The sequence below is a fragment of the Thalassophryne amazonica genome, chromosome 22, assembly GCF_902500255.1.
Source record: "Thalassophryne amazonica chromosome 22, fThaAma1.1, whole genome shotgun sequence".
Lineage (NCBI taxonomy): Eukaryota > Metazoa > Chordata > Actinopteri > Batrachoidiformes > Batrachoididae > Thalassophryne > Thalassophryne amazonica.
Window position 1 is genome coordinate 10,112,679 of NC_047124.1, and position 19,193 is coordinate 10,131,871.

The 19,193-nt window shown below is 40.3% G+C and overlaps 1 protein-coding gene and 1 long non-coding RNA gene across 7 annotated transcripts in view; both read left to right on the forward strand.

Annotated features, from left to right (window-relative positions):
- The window catches only part of anks1b (ankyrin repeat and sterile alpha motif domain containing 1B), a 275,419-nt gene that overhangs the window by 247,113 nt on the left and 9,113 nt on the right, over window positions 1-19,193 (forward strand). For 5 of the 6 annotated variants that reach the window (XM_034163413.1, XM_034163407.1, XM_034163411.1 and 2 more), the window contains 5 exons: window positions 3,900-4,025; window positions 9,591-9,662; window positions 12,646-12,732; window positions 13,608-13,745; window positions 13,827-13,994. In XM_034163413.1, coding sequence (XP_034019304.1) covers window positions 3,900-4,025; window positions 9,591-9,662; window positions 12,646-12,732; window positions 13,608-13,745; window positions 13,827-13,994 — 591 coding nt within the window. The remainder of the gene's footprint in view (window positions 1-3,899; window positions 4,026-9,590; window positions 9,663-12,645; window positions 12,733-13,607; window positions 13,746-13,826; window positions 13,995-19,193) is intronic. The other variant, XM_034163410.1, reaches the window with a different exon arrangement.
- Window positions 10,130-12,153, forward strand: LOC117504050. Its single transcript, XR_004558712.1, has 2 exons — window positions 10,130-11,010; window positions 11,066-12,153. It is a non-coding gene; the product is annotated as an uncharacterized LOC117504050 (long non-coding RNA).

The window sequence follows — 19,193 nt, forward strand, 5'->3', positions numbered from 1 at the left end:
AATCAGGCCTTGTCCTCGTGTCCGCAGTACTTGCAGGAACAAGATTTTGTTTGTCTCCACATTCTGAGTTCTCGCAGCACCTTGTTGTACACTTTATCTGTGATGGTACTTGTCCTGACGAGTACAATATGGCGAGTCCTTGGCATCAGGCATGTGGAACTGTTCATGTCAGATGAAGGCATACACACAGGCCAGACACAAACTGTTGAAGAATCCATAAATAGTTAAAATAGTTGATAAACCATTCTTAACGCTATTGTTTCAGTATGAAACCGTTGCTTTTTCGTCGTTTTGAAGCTTTAGTTATTGATTTGTTCAGATACTGTTGCTTAAACTTTGTTCAATACGTCGGACGTGGGAGGTTGAACAAATCTGGACTGAAGTCAAACGAAAAACTAACTTTACGAAAACTAAGAACGAATGAAATACAGACGAATTGAGATTGTCGGCTGTATTTGTTAAAATTTTTCAACACTTTAAAAATTTTGACAATGTGCCAGATGCAGGAACAAAGTTGAATAAAGGTTAAACGATGCCTCCGAAAGTCGGGATTTCTTGTTTCGTTTGGGCTTCGTTGTCCTTCCTTTGTGCCATGTGACCGAGGTTTAAAATCCAATCTGATGTTTTATCCACCGTTCAGAATCTCCCGCCTTCTCCGCTGTTTAGGCCTCATGTACATTATACTACAAAGAGAAAACTAAAATTATGCTTGGAAAATGTGTTCTAACCTGATAAAATCTGCAAATCAAATATACAGCCACGTACCACGCTGCATTATGTAATCAATATTTATTAACCATGCGTTTGTCAAAGACAAACACGAGGCTTGACGGGTTTGATTGGCTTCAATTCTGCTTTATACTTTTGCATAAATTACATCCAAATAACTGAGCTTGTCGTGTCTCCAGCTGTTTGTGTCCGTATCCAAATACAAAATTAGAAGTGCGCGAGTAGCAATCAGCGGTAGCACAATGATGTGCCGCCGCTCTGAGGCAGCAGCTGTGTTTTGATCCGCCGTGATTGGGGTCTTTTTGTGTATCCATGAGAATCACAGAGCTTATCAGCGGTACACACCAACACATACATGTGGTTATACCCTGCCCAATCTTGTTAAGTGGCTGTGCGTCACACTACCCCCCCCCCTCCTTATTTCTAGAAACAACACTCTGACATAACGCTGATGAGTCAATGTTTTTCGTTAGCCCACTTGTCTGATTGCTCAAATTTCTGTCATAGACTTCCAGAACTCGACACTTCAGAATTTAATCAAACTTGAATGAGCCGAGGTGTAAAAACAAACCGAGTCAAACCTCACAATTAAATCTGGTGTAATCACGGAGCAATTAAATGCAGCAGACATCATCTTTGGATATGAAACGGAAAAATAATTTCATCGTAACATGCTCCTAATTTCTATCACGCATGTGATAAGACTATTCCCTGAAACACACACACATTTCCAGCAGGTGGCAGACAGGTATGTGAAATATTACATTAACAAAACAACAATCTTTAAAAAAAAAAATTAACCCTGATTGTAGGAAAGAAAGTAACATGAAAAAGAAACAACATAATTGAACCATAACCCCCTTTAACCCTAAATCTTAATCCTAGCATCTAAATCCAATTCCTCAAACCTAACCCCAACTCCCGCGCACTATAAACACAAACTAGCTGGCTTTATCCCTAACCATAACTCAAAAACCCAATCCAAAACCCACATTTAACCCTAATACCAAAATATTAACTCCTAATCCTAACCTCAAGCATAACCCCTAATCCTAAAACCTAAACCCTAACCCGATATCATCCCTAATCCCCAATCCTAATCCCAAATTACTAACTCCTGATCCTAACATCAAACGTAACCCGAAATCCTGACACTTAAACCCAAGTCCTAATCCTAACCCAACATCACCCCTAATCCCCAACTCTAATCCCAAATTACTAACTCCTAAACCCAACCTCAAACATAATCCCTAATTTTAACACCTAAACCTAATCCTAAACTATACCCCAAACCCAATAATTTCCCCCAACCCCCACTCCTAATCCCAAATTAATAACTCCTCATCCTAACCCCTAATCTTAACACCTAAACCCAATCCTAAACCTTAACCCAACATCATTCCTAATCCCAGTCGTAATCCCAAATTATTAAATCCTTATCCTAACCTCAATCATAACTCATAATCTGAACACCTAAATCCAATCCAAACCCCAATCCTAAACCCTAACCCAAGTCAAACATAATCCCTAATCCCAAACCTAATCCTAACCTCAGTCATAACTCCTAATATTAAAATTTAAACCTAGTCCTAATCAGAGCCCCAATCCTAAACCCTAACCCAAATTAATAATCCCTAATCCAAAACTTTTCCTACACTCACACATTGTTTGTCTTTAAAAACAAATACATAAGTGCACAGCCACCTGGAGGTACTTTAAACAGAAACATTTAGTCGTAACTGAAGCCGGTGGAGTTTGGCAGCATCGTGACCCCGATCTGTCTGTCCTCCATCACTGCATCTGAATCCATCAGGATCTTAACACACACACACACACACACACACACACACACACACACACACACACACACACACACACACACACACACACACACACACACACACACACACCACACACACACACACACACACACACACACACACACACACACACACACACCACACACACACACACACACACCACACACACACACACACACACACACACACACACACACACACACACACACACACACACACACACACACACACACACACACACACACACACACACACACACACACACACACACACACACACACACACACACACACACACACACACACACACACACACACCACACACACACACACACACACACACACACACACACACACACACACACACACACACACACACACACACACACCACACACACACACACACACACACACACACACACACACACACACACACACACACACACACACACACACACACACACACACACACACACCACACACACACACACACACACACACACACACACACACACACACACACACACACACACACACACACACACACACACACACACACACACACACACACACACACACACACACACACACACACACACACACACACACACACACACACACACACACACACACACACACACACACACACACACACACACACACACACACACACACACACTCACTCACTCACTCACTCACTCACTCACTCACTCACTCACTCACTCACTCACTCACTCACTCACTCACTCACTCACTCACTCACTCACTCACTCACTCACTCACTCACTCACTCACTCACTCACTCACTCACTCACTCACTCACTCACTCACTCACTCACTCACTCACTCACTCACTCACTCACTCACTCACTCACTCACTCACTCACTCACTCACTCACTCACTCACTCACTCACTCACTCACTCACTCACTCACTCACTCACTCACTCACTCACTCACTCACTCACTCACTCACTCACTCACTCACTCACTCACTCACTCACTCACTCACTCACTCACTCACTCACTCACTCACTCACTCACTCACCTGGTTCGGTTTATTAAAGAATGAATGGGCATTAAACAAGATTCATTTTGTTTATCTACAAACATGTGAGAAGTCTGGAGCTTGGATTAAAGAATTTTCTTAATTAAAAAACGGTGGAGGCTCTTAACCTCAGCTCACGTATGAGAAGAGAAACATTTAGAAGCCAAGAGTGTTTCGCACTACTTTAAATTTTGTGTTGGACGTTCACGTTCACTGAGGAAAACTCATCATGTCAACACAAACGACTGATCATGTAATCTTGTGTGATCTTGTTTGAGTTGTGATGTATGACTGGTTGTTTCAGCAAGGCGAGTGGTGCGAGCCAATCACGTTACGTCCTCCCAACGAGGCCACATCGTCCACTCCGGTCCAGTACTGGCAGCATCACCCCGAGAAGCTCATCTTCCAGTCCTGTGACTACGAAGCCTACGTGAGTCTCCTCCCTTCTGGTGTGTCACCCAAGTGATGGTAGAAACAAGGCTTTCTGAAGCTTGAACCAAAATCTTCCCAAAAGGATTCACTGTCTGTTTAAAAAAAACAAAAAAAAAAAACTAGAAACTGAATGAACCAATTCCTTTCAACAGTGATTCACAAAAGGTGATTCATTGCTTTGAAATACTTTGCTTCACAAAACAGTTCATTCCAAATGTCCAGAACAGTAAAAGAAATTACTAATTTGGAAAATGATTCACTGCTTCAAAACTCTCAAAAACTTTATATGAACTATATAAAGCATTTGCTTCATACAGTGATTCATTTGCTTTTGGAAAATGATTTGTGGTTTTGAAATGTTCAAAGCCAAGTGATTCAATGTGTGTAACAAAATAATTCACTTTTCCAAATGTTCAGAAGACAGTGATTCACTGTTTAAAATACTTGAAAAATAATGAAATGGTTTCTTGGAAAATCATTATTTCCATCCCCTTGAATCATTAAATGAATCAAGAGCCACAAAAATGATTTTACTTTGTAAAACAACCTGAACATGAAACAAACTGTTTCAGGCACTTGAAAAATAAAATAAAACATTAGTATCAGATAATGATTCCCTGTTTTAAAATGCTTGAAACACTGAATTAAGCATTATTCAAATATTGATTCACTCTTTTTAAAACTTTAAAACTCTAAGCAAACCATTTGCTTCAGAAAACAGACCGTTTCAAACCCTAGAAAAACTAAATGAAGCAACTGTTTCAGATGATTTTGTGTTTTCAGAAACTTGAAACTCAACAAAGCAATTGCATCTGATAAAGATTCCCTGTTTGAAGAAGACCGAAACAACAATTGCCTCAAATTATAATTCCCTGTTTTAGTTTGGCTTATTACAAAATTCAAAGAATACATTAAAACATTCCATACAGTTTCATACAGATTAATAAATACATTTTGGAATTGGGACACCCTTAAAGCAGTCCATAGCTTATGAGCGGGGCCCATTAATATTTAAATATAGCAAATGTACAATAATTACAAATCTAAAACTACTTTTACCTATCATAACTAACCTACTCTATTTCAACATCTACAACAGATTAAGACAATAATGTTCACATTTCTTAAATGACAAATATTAAAAGTATTATGACACATCAGTGTAATAAATTCAGACATATAAGCCTATGGGTTTTTCAGTAGACATAAAGAAGTCGTCAGCTGGTTGAGTTTTAATTATATTTTGCAAGTAACTCTAGTTTAAGTTTCTTTTTGAAAATATGCAAAGACAGGGACTTTTGAGTATTCTCACTCAGGTCATTCCAAATTTGTGGACCCTTACATGCCACACTAAAACTAGTACTTTTTAACTTCCTACTTTTACCCTTTAGGTGTAATTTTCCTCTGGTGTTATAATGCTGAGACGAAGTTGAAATGGGAATGAGCTGACAGAGTCTATCATTAAGTCTATGCACCACAGTGTACAGGCATTGTGAAATAAGTTGCACTCTGTGAGCTTCAGAAGTCGATATTTATAAAAGAGAGAATCAGTTTGAGAGTTATATTTGGCCCAAGAAATGGCTCTTATAACTTTCTTTTGTAAAGTTTGTAGTTTTAAAAGGTAACTTGGGTAAGTATTGCACCAAATAATATTGCAGTAATTTAGATGAGGTTCGAATAAGGACCTGTATAGAGTCAGAAGAGCCTCAAAGGGGAGGAAATACCTCACCTTAAATAGTGCGACATATTTAGATAGTGTCTTAATCAAGTAATTTAAATGTTTACTGAAATTTCAAAATTCATCAATTTGGATTCCAAGAAATTTGATTGATTCAACTCGTTCAATCACATTATTATTTATATTAATTTGTACATTTTCAAAACATTTTCGATTTCTCCAAGAACGAAATATAATACATTTTGTTTTGTTCGTATTTAATGACAATTTATTACATTTGAACCAATTATCAACTCTTGCCAATTCATAATTTAGTTGGTTTTGAAGGTATTGCGGGTCTTTGTGAGATAAAAATAAGGTAGTGTCATCTGCAAATACTACTTTATGAAGAATGTTAGAAGAATTTGGGAAATCATTTACATAAATAATGAGAAGTGGACCCAAAATTGAGCCTTGGGGTATCCCACATTGTATAGGTTTTCATTTTGATAGATTATCATTTATGTTCACATACTGCTCTCTTCCATTTAAATAACTTCTGAACCAATTAAGTGCTAAACCCCTAACACCACAATGTTCCAGTTTACCAAGTAGAATATTAAAATCAATCGTATCAAATGCTTTTGATAAATCGAGGAAGACACCAATTCAGTTTTAAGATACTTAAAACTCTAAAGCAAACAACTGCTTGAGATAATGATTCCCTAGTTCAATATTCTTGAAACACTAAATGGAACAATTGCATCAGATAATGATTCCATGTCTGAAGAAGCGTGAAATAACAACTGCATCACATTATATCTCCCTGTTTAAAGACACTTAAAACTCTACATCGAGCAACTGCATGAAATAATGATTCCCTAGTTCAAGATTTTTGAAACATGAAATGAAACAACTGCAACAGAACATAATTTACTGTTTTAAGATGCTTAAAACTTGAAGTGAAACAACTACATGAGATAATGATTCCCTGGTTCAATATTCTTGAAACATTAAATGAAACAACTACATGAAATAATGATTCCCTAGTTCAAGATTCTTGAAACCTGAAATGAAACAACTGCATCAGAACATAATTTACTGTTTTAAGATGCTTAAAACTTTAAGTGAAACAACTACATGTGATAATGATTCCCTGGTTCAATATTCTTGAAACATTAAATGAAACAACTACATGAGATAATGATTCCCTGGTTCAGTATTCTTGAAACATTAAATGAAACAACTACATGAGATAATGATTCCCTGGTTCAATATTCTTGAAACACTAAATGAAACAACTACATGAGATAATGATTCCCTGGTTCAATATTCTTGAAACACTAAATGAAACAACTACATGAGATAATGATTCCCTGGTTCAGTATTCTTGAAACACTAAAGTGAAACATCTCTTGTAGTGTTTCTTCTGTACTTTGCTGTTAATACACACTGGTGGTAATAATGTTAAGATCAAAGATGCTGTAGTTCACTTTTCAGACACTCAGGTACTCTCAGTACTTTTAAATTTAGACGTTTGCCCGTTACATAAAAGGTGTTATATACCTGTGTTGCCATGGAAACAGCCTTTCGCTACTGATTGGGTTGATGCTTGGCAGCTGCCTGCAGAAAGCGATTGGATGCTTGTCCGTTCTGCAGAGATGCTGTTGGCTGTAGAGAGCTTGTGATTGGCCGCTCGGTTCAGAGACGTGAGCTACGTGGTGATGGAAGACGTAATGAGCAGGAAACATTTGAGAGATTCACTTTTGAACTTCAGCGCGTAAGAAACCTGTCGCTGAGATTTAAACGATCAACGAGATGAGACGGAGGCGGTGAATAAAACATCATCCGCACGGCTCCACCCCGCAAGCACGCAGCCTGCAGGTTGGAATGTGGCGGTGCGTCCTTGGAGCCGTTTATGACAACAGCTCTAACGCGCGCCATCTCAGGACAATGGGCTCCAGAAAGTGTGATAAACGAGCAGGAGCCACTGCAGAGGAGGAGGTAGAGTACACAATGTGAATATTGGCAAGCTGAAGGCAGACGCAGAGTGAAGAGGAATAAATTAGACACATAAAAGAAAGAGAGAGACAGAGAGTTCTTTTATTGTGTGCAAAAGAAAGAGATGCCTAGAAAAGAGACACAATAAGCAAAATCGAGAATGATTTTGTGGACTTTCCTCCGTTTGTAGTACCCCACACAAAAACGTAATCCTGTTATTCAGAACAGGAAACTAGAAAAATTAAGTGCAAAGTCCATCTTAACTTAAATCATGGTTATGCGAAGAATTATATAATATTATAACTTTAATCACACCATCTGTCCTATTTGTTTGCTGTACTCTTCAGTTACGTTCACATTATGATTTGAAGTGGCTTGAATTTAATTTTTATTGCTATAGCGAAGGTTTTTTCCCCACAGTCTTGACAAGTTGAGTTAATTTCTCTGTATCCTCCATCTGACCATTTCTAGGAGTCACATCATCAATGATTAGATACAAATTAGATCTGATAACCGATGATCATATTGCTACATGTGAAATTGAACCAAGTGAAATCAGTGCGTGAGCATATGAAGAGTACAGATGCAAAACCCAGTATCTCCAAAACCATAAATTTTTAGTTGAGGCCAACATGTCAAGGGGACCATCAGTGTGCAAAATATGAAAAAATTTGAACAAACTGTTTTCATTTTTTTGATGAAAGTCTGTGCATTTCTGAATATGGCTTCCTTTAAATCTCCATTTTCAACCGCATTTTTCTCCATCTAAAAACAAAAAAATACTTACTCAGTTTTGCATCTGAACTCTTCATATACATAAGTTCAGCTTTAGTGTCGGAATAGACCGATTATCGATCAATTAACCGAGTAGCAGCTGGGCCGATAATCGGTCTATCCTATTGGCAGCAGACATGGGGCCAAGTACAAAAGTATTTGTATTTGAAAATACTTACATACATTTTTTGGAGTATTTGTATTTTCTGATTTTGAAGTATTTGTATTTCAAATACATCACCGATCCCAAGTATTTCCAAATACTTTTACAAATACTTTTCAAACTTGGGAATCTCTGTGACACTGTGTTGAATATAGATTGTGATAGTTTGATTATTGCCTGTGATATTATAATAGTGAATTTGTGATAAAACATTCAATCCTTTACTTATCAATAGTATTTGGTCATGCTACTTTCACAATAAATTGTCACCGGTTTATCAGTTTTTGTGTTGATTTGTTGTCGACACTTTAGTGTGCACATGACAAAAGAAAAAGACAAAATCTGTAAAGCATGAAGGTAAAAAAAACCCACCAGATTCAAGCCACTTTGCTCAGTAATGTGAACACACTGTTCATCTTGCTTTTGTACAATATGTAAAGACTTCTACATATTAAAGTTGTGAAATCAATTTGTGCAGATGATTTCAGATGTAGGTGGATACCGACCTAACATCTGCACTTGGCGAGCAGGATGTAAGCTGTTACGCAGGTGCAGGTGTTAATAAATTACAAGTCCCTTTTGTGCTCGTAACCTTGAGTTACAACAGAATAAACTAGCAGTTTGGGCCACTCGTCTACCGCTTAAAAGATCAGTGGAACACTTTTTCCAAACTCATGAAACACTTCTCTGGCGTCTCTTGTCTGGCTCAGATAGCAGATTCTTCTGGAAATAAACATTTGTCGTGATATGTCATTGTCATGACTGCTAGATGTCGTCTATCAGCGGCTGTGTGCAAGTTAGCCTTGAGTCTAATCCTGTCAACTGCCCTGATTTAAATCCATTTATTTATAAGTGTCCTTTGTAATTAGGAGGGATTGAACCTTTCCGAGGTTAATTAGGCTACAAAATGTTGCATACATGCAATCTGATATGTGCATTTACCCAGCATGCTTTTGTGTCTTCGCTAGTACCTGGGCTCCATGTTGGTGAAGGAGCTGAGAGGGACGGAGTCCACGCAGGACGCCTGTGCCAAGATGAGGGTAAAGCTCCTTCTGACACTGTGCACTGTTGCTGCAAACGATCCACACGTCAACGCAATTAGCAAACCATTTGATTTGTTAAAAGAGAGCAAAGGTTTTTATAGATGTAATGTGAAGGTGTTCAAATGAACCGCTGCTTCTGTTTACGCAAGGAGTGAACATGAACAAGCTTCACTTTTTTTTTTTTTTTTAAGTTTTTGAACCATGCTGGACCATTAAATCTGAGACGGTCTGATACTGCGGTTCACTCGCACTGCTACTTAAAATATTATGCCCATGGATTAAACGTAGCTGGGGATTTATTTTTAATATCCTCAATAAACGACCACGCTTCTTCTACCTCAAAGCACCTTATCGGTTTCACTTTGTATCCTTGTCTCTCGTCTCCTCTCTCTCTCTCTCTCTCTTCAGCGTTATCCGTCTCCTCCGATCCGTGACACGTTTGACTGCTCGCTCACTTGCTCCATATTTTCCTCACTTCATATCGCTCATCCTGCAAAGGAGCTGCTGCAGTGTGAAGATAAATATTAATATTCATGAGCAAAGCTTTCTGTTCTGTTCTTTCCTCTGTTTCTATGTTACCACATCAGAGGGCATCGCGGGTTTTTTTTATTTTTTAAAACCACTTCTCTCTAACATCTTGCACGCCAAGCTTGTAATTAGGTCCAGTGAGATGCACATTGCGTCGTTCTGACTTTTAGAACCACGTGCACTCTGTGTGTGTGCACATCGTGGAGGTAGAGATGTTGTCGTAGGCCAGAACACGCAGCGAACCCCAAATAAAAACATAAAAAATGAACACAGCGCAAAGACACAGAATTGTGGATACTGTCGGAGAGAACTGACAATAGATGAAAGGCGAGCAGCGGGGAGAGAGAGAGCACCGACGCAACTCGCGTCCTGTCTGTTTCTTTAAATAGGTGAAAGGATTTCTGCGGGTAGAGTGACAGTCCCTGTAAACGGCTCCGTCCTCCGCGTCACCTCGCCGCATAATGACTTCAAATGAAGGCGACTGTAAAGTGTCAGAATGTTATTAAAAGAGGTTCAAATGTACACAAGAATAATGTGGTTCATTTAGTCGACTTTATCAGTTTCTCTGCATTGCAGCTGCTTGTTTTTATGACACACCTGGCAACCACTGACCTGTGAACTGACTGTGATACTCGAGGTACAGTGTTCAAAATACTTTCCATGAATATAACAATACAGTCGTCTTTTTTTGTTTTAACACGTTTAGGAGATCCTGCGACATACTCTGGTGAATCTACACAATACACAAAAATCCCAAATTAAAGAGATGATAATGGAGAAAAAAATGTGAGACTTACACTCCGGAAAATAGCAGTAGGTGAAATTTCATTGATAAATTAATGTGACACATGCACCCTGTGAAATGCAGTGAGTGAATAAACACATAAATGACTCCACCCCCTCCAGATTGTTGACACAATTACTCAAAAACAACAAATGCCCTCGTCTTAGACGTCTCTACAATTAAAGGGGATATCAGGAGTATAAAGTGATTTAAATTTGAGGCACCAGACAAAAACAAAAAGCAAGTTTGTTTTGCATGTATAACACAGGAATTAAAGTTCTCTGTCGCTACGATTGGGCTATCAAAAGGCAGGTTCACGCTGAGCCGCTCTGATGCAAAATCAAGGCTGGACACACAATATAAAATTTGCCATGCACGCTACGTTCAAAAATCGATTTTGAGAATAACGTTTTTTTTTTTTGTTTGTTTGGCTTTTTTTGCTTGCAGCGAGTCCCTAAGTCTATTCCTCTGTGTCCTGTGTGCACGCTGCGGAAGGGAGGTGGTGTGTTTGAGTGTGTCACAGCGAGCAGAGTGCAGTGTTTTACAAACATATTTTTAAACTTTTTGTTTCTTTTAAAGTCTGCTCTGTGTCCTCGCTGTGGTTAAACTAAAAACACAGCTGCAGACCCCCAATGCATAACAAGAAACATCAATGCTTTGTTTCCCCCCAAAATATGGGTAAAATCTCTTTCTGATGACAGCTGATATAAACTGCACTCAAAACCTTCGTACCTCTCGATCAGGTCGCACTTTTCAGATGGAAAGATGGTGTTGGGGGGGTATGTACCCTCCGCAACACCCCTTTCTTAAAGGTCCACTTTTGAAAGCATTTTTTTCAAACTACTACTACTTATGATAATTTTAACAACTAAAATGTTTAAATCAGTATTACGCAATTTTTTACAATATTTCTGCACTAAGTTTAATTGTTGAGCCATATAAAATAAGTTTACTTAATTTAACTTTTCTGCATAAATAAAGCAACATCTTTTTTTAACGTAGTGTCTAAGCTCAGCATTACTGGGTCTGTTTAGGGTTCTATCTTTAAAATCAGGTCAGTTAGGATGAGGGAAGCCAAAAATATAAAAATGATTACGGCTCTTATGGTTAGTAATCTTATAAAACATAAGTAGGCTGTGATACTAATTTTGATGAAAGGCAAAGAAAAGGTGAAAATGTGCATATATTGTATATCTGTGTTTGCTGGACTGATCTTATCACATGCATGATAGATATTAGGAGCAGACTCCGCTTTTTTCTTAACATGTGGTTGAAGATATTTTTTGATTGAAATGAGCTTTTGTTTGTCTGATTCTTTCATTTCCAAAGCTGTTTGCTGCAGCAGCTGTTGAGTTTGCCGTGCACTCACGCTGACTATTGTAATAATTCTTATAACCGTGACTGCCATCGTGCTCTCCTCATCATCTCACACCGTCTTTATTTTTTTTTTTAAATCACTGTGAGCTCTCACTTCATTCAGACAGTAGATTTTTTTTTTTTTTACTGGCTGACAGGAGAGCAGCTTCTCAGACGCGGATTAAGTCTCAAATAAAACCAGAATGTTATTAAACTCAACAGAGTTCATCATCTTCAGGTTTTTATTAAACCATGATGAAGTCCCTCAAAAAGTCATTGCTGTCTCTCTCTCACTTCTCTGTGTGCTCCAAGAAGTCGACGGAACAGATGAAGAAAGTGCCGACCATCATACTGTCCGTGTCCTACAAAGGGGTCAAGTTCATCGATGCCACAAATAAGGTACCAGTTGGGAGACATCAGAATCTTATAGGGGCCCAAAGTGGGGGACATCAGACTCTTATAGGGGGCTGGTTCAGATATTTGACTTGAAAGCCAACGTGAACAACTGAACGTTTTATCACATGTCCACATTCAAGTATCTGCTGTGTCCTGTGTCTTTTCCCATCACTCACCGTGACTTACTTCATATTTTGGCCACATCAAAGGATGTCTTCCTGTTTGGTGGCCTTTTGACTCTGGGGCTCGGTGCCTCTACCATGGTCATCAGACCATCATAAATCATCTGTAGTACCACTGAGCCAGTTCATGGACACGTCCCTGTGTCAACAGTTACTGGCTCAAAATCCACATCGCAATCCGTTTAAAGCTCAGAAACCCAACACCGACTAATCTAATAAACAGAGAAGTCAAGAAGGGAGCAGTTAACAAGGGCAATAAATCAATAAGCTAAAACAAAACAAAAAACAAAAAAATCATAAATAAGAAGCAGCCAAACATGAATAATAGCTTTAACCTGGATCGACCACAGGGGGGCGTCTTAGTTCAGTCCCACAGCCCAGTGTTGGAAAAATAGCTCATCTTTAAACCATTTTTTCCCCAAAAGTTGCCACATTTTTTGCTTTCATGTTGCGTAATCATCAGCACGGAGATTTCCTTTGATTAAGCCAGAGCGTTCTCTGCTGACAGCACCAGAGGATGAATCCAGCTCCGCGACTCCAGAAAACCACCAAAGCTTCATTGTGCGGCGCTGATAACGGTTTTAGGGTGTGTGAGATGAGATGAATAATAAATCAGATTTGTTTTTGCACAAAGAGGCTCACTGGAGACCGAGACTTGTCTAAAATAAACATCTCTGTTGTTGTTTCTCTTTGCAGAACATCATAGCCGAGCATGAGATTCGGAACATCTCGTGTGCCGCTCAGGATCCAGAGGATCTGTCTACATTTGCCTACATCACCAAAGACCTCAAGTCCAGCCACCACTACTGCCACGTGTTCACCGCGTTCGATGTGGTCAGTACCGACTCCGTTTTCTCTCCACGTTAACTCTGTCAGTAGCACGTTTACGGAGCGCGTGTGCCTCTTTGTCTTTAGAACTTGGCGTATGAGATCATCCTGACGCTGGGCCAGGCCTTCGAGGTGGCCTACCAGCTGGCTTTGCAGGCCAGGAAGAGCGGCCATGGATCCTCCACGCTACCCGAGAGCTTCGACAGCAAGCCGAGCAAACCGGTCCCTAAACCCCGAGTCAACATCCGAAAAACTGTGAGCCCCACAACCACACAGCCGCTCTGATGTTTGAAAGGAAAAATCCATCCTGAACTCCAACTCCGTTACCGTTACGATAAGTCTTTAAGATTAAAGCATTTGAAAGGTGTGGAGTGGAAAATGTTTTTGCATAAATGTTGTGTGTGTACAGTTTGTGCACACTAACTTGTTATTGATTTAGGATGGATTTTCTCTTAATCCTTGATGGCGTCTCTGACCTTTCACTCACATGCACCGTCTCCGTCTCTCGCGGCTCCATCTGCTCCCTGTCCGTGCCTCACTCCTGCCTGATTTTGTGGGTTTGTGTGCGTTGCAGTGGTTTGTTTTGTGCGAGTGTGTTGCAGGTGGACGTTTGACGTGTTAAGCGTCCGCGCGCGGCTGATTGATGAGGTCTGTTTGCGTGAGGCTCCGGGGAGGTTTTACCTCAACGTGTGTGAGAGCGACTATGAAACGGACGTCTCACATGAGGAATGGGTTTGACATTTGAGTGCGTCAGACCCTGAAGTGGCGGACTATATTTGTAACGCGGTTCTTTCTGCGTTAAAGTGGTTCATCCGTACAAAGTCAGGCTCAGGGTGCAAAGAGGTTTCAGTTAGTCTCAATTAATCATGAGTGTGTTTTGGGTGCAAAGGTAATCAAACCAATCAGAGTGTGAGCAGGAAAAACTTTTTACTGCCTCACGACTACGCTGCACCCAAACGCGCAAGTACACATGCTAGTATGACTACTGCACTGGTTGCAAACTAGTAAGAAAACTTGCACTGTGCTGTTTTGTTGCACTTGTACAATTACAACCCGTATATCAAAACAGCAAGGTAAAATCCTGTAGCAAAATCTATTAGCTCAGCAGCTATGCGGTATTAGCGATGGTGGGAAAGATATGCACTTGTTTGTGAGCCAGCTACATGCTAGACTAGTAAAGCTAGGTGGCTCAGTGAGCTAGTGAAGCAACTGCACTAATTTATGTTGAACAAATATACTATCCAGTCTTATTTTAAAATAGACTGCCACCTAGTGTTAGCATCCAACGTAGCTGAATCTTAACTGCTGCACACATACACTTGGCGCATCTTACCCTGTAGCGTCACAGTGCAATAAACATACCTCCATCTTTAAAATAATAAAGTAAAAAAAATCATTTCTTCTCTCTTCATCAGACAAGTCTGTGAACTCCCCGTAACCCCAGATGAGATTTTAAAATAGTACCACTGACCCGCTGAGCGCACATTATTAGCACGTTAGCATGTACTGTATGTGTCTAAAGGGTCTGGTATAGAGTTACAGCGGCTGTGTCCGGACCACTTCTCCACTGTCATTGAAGAAAGAGAAAGCGAGAGCAGAAATTTGTGGTTGGCTTTATAGAAAAGGTTGCCCTCTCTAAAGTTAGAGCGAGCTATGCCGCATGGCGAGGACAGACAGGAGGCGGCAGAGTGCAGTGCAGCGCTGCAGAGATGATGGAAGACGGCGTGTGTGTACATGCTGAAGTGCTGAGTCCACCACCATTACATCAACCATTAATTGACTTTTTCCTCCCGGTGCGTTGGTCTGTGCACCGTATTTAATGGCTTGTTGTGGAGATGCTGTAGGTTCATTTAATATTCCTGCCACCTGCCAGCCATAATCTAATCTCCGCGGCACCTCAGTGCTTTAAAATACTGTCCCTTTGTGTCTCTGCTCACAAGATGGATCTCGTATTCGTGTCTCTTCACCCTCTAAGTAGTGATTTTTATGTTTTGTGAGCACATCAGCCTGTAAATCTCAGCATCCGCGCGTCTGTGTTTGATCTGAGCGGAGCTTCAGCGAGGCTTCAAAACAGGCGAGTCAACTCGAAAAGTTTTACAGAATGTCGTACTGTCATGTTTCTTAAAGAACTGAAGCGACTGGTTCTGTCCCTGGTGTGATGGGATGTTCTACAGTCAGCAACCCATTACAACATATTCACCAAATGGCCACCAGAGGGCAGTGTTATAGTCATCGTGTTCATGTTGTCTGTTTGGACAACATGATTTTTTTGCATGGAGTTTTTCAACAGATTTTGGGTAATTTGGGGGCACTGAATCCAAATCTGGTGTTAGGTTTTGCCAATCACGTCACGTTTTTGAGTTATGAAAACGTTTTAATTATATCAAGCATTAAAGCAAAAGCTGCAGTTTCGCACACCTCCTTAAACGATATTACGGCTCTTGTTCACATTTTGCGAACCCGCTTTAAAAACTGTGCTTTTGAAGCTACTTTTGTGCATGATTAGTGAGTGAATGAGCAATCCATCAAAACAGAACATGCAGATTGCAAAAAAAAAAAAAAATATGGTGTGATAGGGGAAATCTGAGCTCAGATTCAGAACCTAAAAATTACCCTAAATCAGTTCTCAAAGTCCACGCAAGAAAAAAGTGTAATACACTTTTTTGTTGTTGTTGGTATGTTCACCTTTAAGCTAGCATTTTTCCAACTGTAACAGAAGAAACACAAACACTTATGGGGCTATTCCACAGAGCACCGTTCCTTCCCGTTTCAAAGCATCATAGTAATTTCTTGATCCGTCTTTGTCAATCCTGAACAAACTTAGCTAACAGCTATCATCAGCACCAGATTTTAAATCGGGCTCAAATTTCGGAACTGCTCACAAATTCCATCCCGATTCTCAAAATCGCTAGTAGTAGATTAGATTAGATAGAACTTTACTAATCCCTTGGGAAGACTCCCTCAGGGACACTGAGGTTCCAGCAGCATTGAACATGCAGCACGCACAGTATCAAAACTAGAAGTAAGAAACAATTTGCACAAAGAAAATACAAATATAAATACCAGAACTACGGGCTACTTCTGTTCCTCTCATTCCCGTCCCCTGTCTTCCTGTTACTCCTCCCTGAGTGAGGAGTTGTACAGTCTGATGGCCTGAGGAACAAAGGAGTTTTTCAGTCTGTTGGTCCTGCACTTGGGAAGGAGCAATCTGTAGCTGAAGAGGCTCCTCTGATTGCTGATGACAGTGTGCAGAGGGTGACTAGCATTGTACGTGATAACTTTGGGGTATTTGTAGTCTTAATGGCTTCTGTCACATTTGGGATATTCGTAGTAACTATGTCTTAAAACTTGTTTGTTTGCGCTCCGATGGGGTAAAAAGTTTAAGCGTTAAGTGTTTTGTGTTCAAAGTTGAACATCTTGGCTGGTTGACGGTGCAGCTCCTTTCTTTCTTTCATCAGGTTGCCAGGTGTGCAGTTCATAAGCCACCCTGTTAAAAGGCAAGCTGTATTAAGCCATTTCATTCCATTTTTGTACTTTTTTGTATCTTTGGCAATCGTAGTAGAACGGCGCCCTGTGGAATAGCTCTGTCAGGGCCACATCTTGCAACAGGGGCTAAAGCAGCACAGAGCACAAGTGTCGTTACACTCATCTGTGCACCAATGTGCTGTTTGGTCTTAATACAATGAGGTGTGGTCAGACACACTGGTGCGCAGCCACAGCAAGCTGTTGTGCCATATGACAAAACAAAAAGGAACACAAACTGGTCTGTGAATGAGTTTTGTACCCTAAATAAGCCACTTGTGCACTTTGATGCTTTGCGTTTGGATCCATTCCTTTGCTGGAAAACCTCCAGGTGCGCCATGTTCCAGCGCACCCATTCAAAGTTTTCCAATTAAATAACAGATGACATTTTGATTGATTTAATTCAAATGCAACCTGTTCGCGTCCTGCACCCGTACTTTGCACTCAGATTATGTGCGATGCCGTGCACTTTATACATCAACACATTTACAGGCAGGTTACGATTTAGAGCTGAAGTTGTTTTCTTTCCATCTAATTCTGATTCAAATCCAGAATCATGATGTTTGAAGTGTTTGACCTCACTGGCACAACTTTGCATGTGGTGCAGAAAAACCAGCTTTGGAGGGTCGGCGTGTTTGCGCACACACCTGTGGTTGCTTTATAACTGTGCTGTAGCGTGGTCATGCTCGTGTTTGCTGTGTCGCGGTGACTGTCGCCGTGGTTTTGTTTTGGGTTTAGAGTGTGGTTGCCTTTTCCTGTTGCCGTGTCTCCGCTTTGGTTTTTGCCATACGCCTGCATTTTTGACCTCTATATGACCTCTACCCCTGTAGGTCAACATGTCCCCTTCCAGCCGCTGGTCTCTGGGCCACATTTACACCCCTCACCGGCCTCCTCTCCATCCTCCTATTCCTCCCCCTCGACTCTTCCATCTTCCTCACAAAGTTCCATCACAGGTCCTTCACGCTTTTCCTTCTCTTATCCTTTCCACACTCCTTCCTGTCCCGTCAGTGTTTCCACTTGATTCCGTGTCTCTCACTCGTCACTTCGTACGATGGTTATTTGATGCTGTTAATCGAACACTAAATATAAAGACACTTTGGCCCTGCTGGCAGCTGTCCTGCTATATTTCTTTACAGTTAAAACGGAGCCAAATGCAGACTGATTTTTATTACCTCAGGTTTGTTTTATATGACTCAAACTGCCTCCTGAAACACGCTCATTTGGTGCTCAATTTTACCAATAAATAATCCTTTACAAGTTTTTTAAGAGTCCAAATTTAAGTCGTTTCACTAAGTTATTATTAAACAACAAAATAATCGCATCGAAATAAAGTGATGGGACAAAAAGTAAACCGGCGTTAGTTAGTTTATTAGTTTGAAGTTTGAGTGTGCAGACGGTAAACACGCAGTCTGACTTGGTTTTATGATTCTCTCACGTGTGACAAATAAAACAAACAAGATGTGTTTTTAAGCCCTTTTTATACACAGTTCCTCCATTATCAGAGCCCATAAGTATCTGGTCAGATTAAATCTATTGATCAGGATCAGCTACAGTTTGTCAGAAGGTACATGGGAGAACAGAGCCTAGGCTTGATCTGTGAAACTCCATTACAATGCTGTGACTGGTGCTGCAACAGACAAAAAAAAAAAAAAAAAATCACCAGCCACATTTTCTTCATGCACAGCCACAGAACTCTGGAACTCATTCACAGTTGTTGGGGCATCTTCGTGGCTTCCATCACTTGCCCATTTCTTGCACACCCACAGTCGCTTTTGAGAACTACTTACAGTGCCTTGCAAAAGTATTGGGCTGCTGGGTATTTCACACGTTTATTCGTTTATGCCATTTCAAATACAAAAAGTAAATCGGCTTCTCATTTTAAAAATTTCTAAAATTACCCTACTTAAACTCAAACTCAAAGCAAATCTCTAC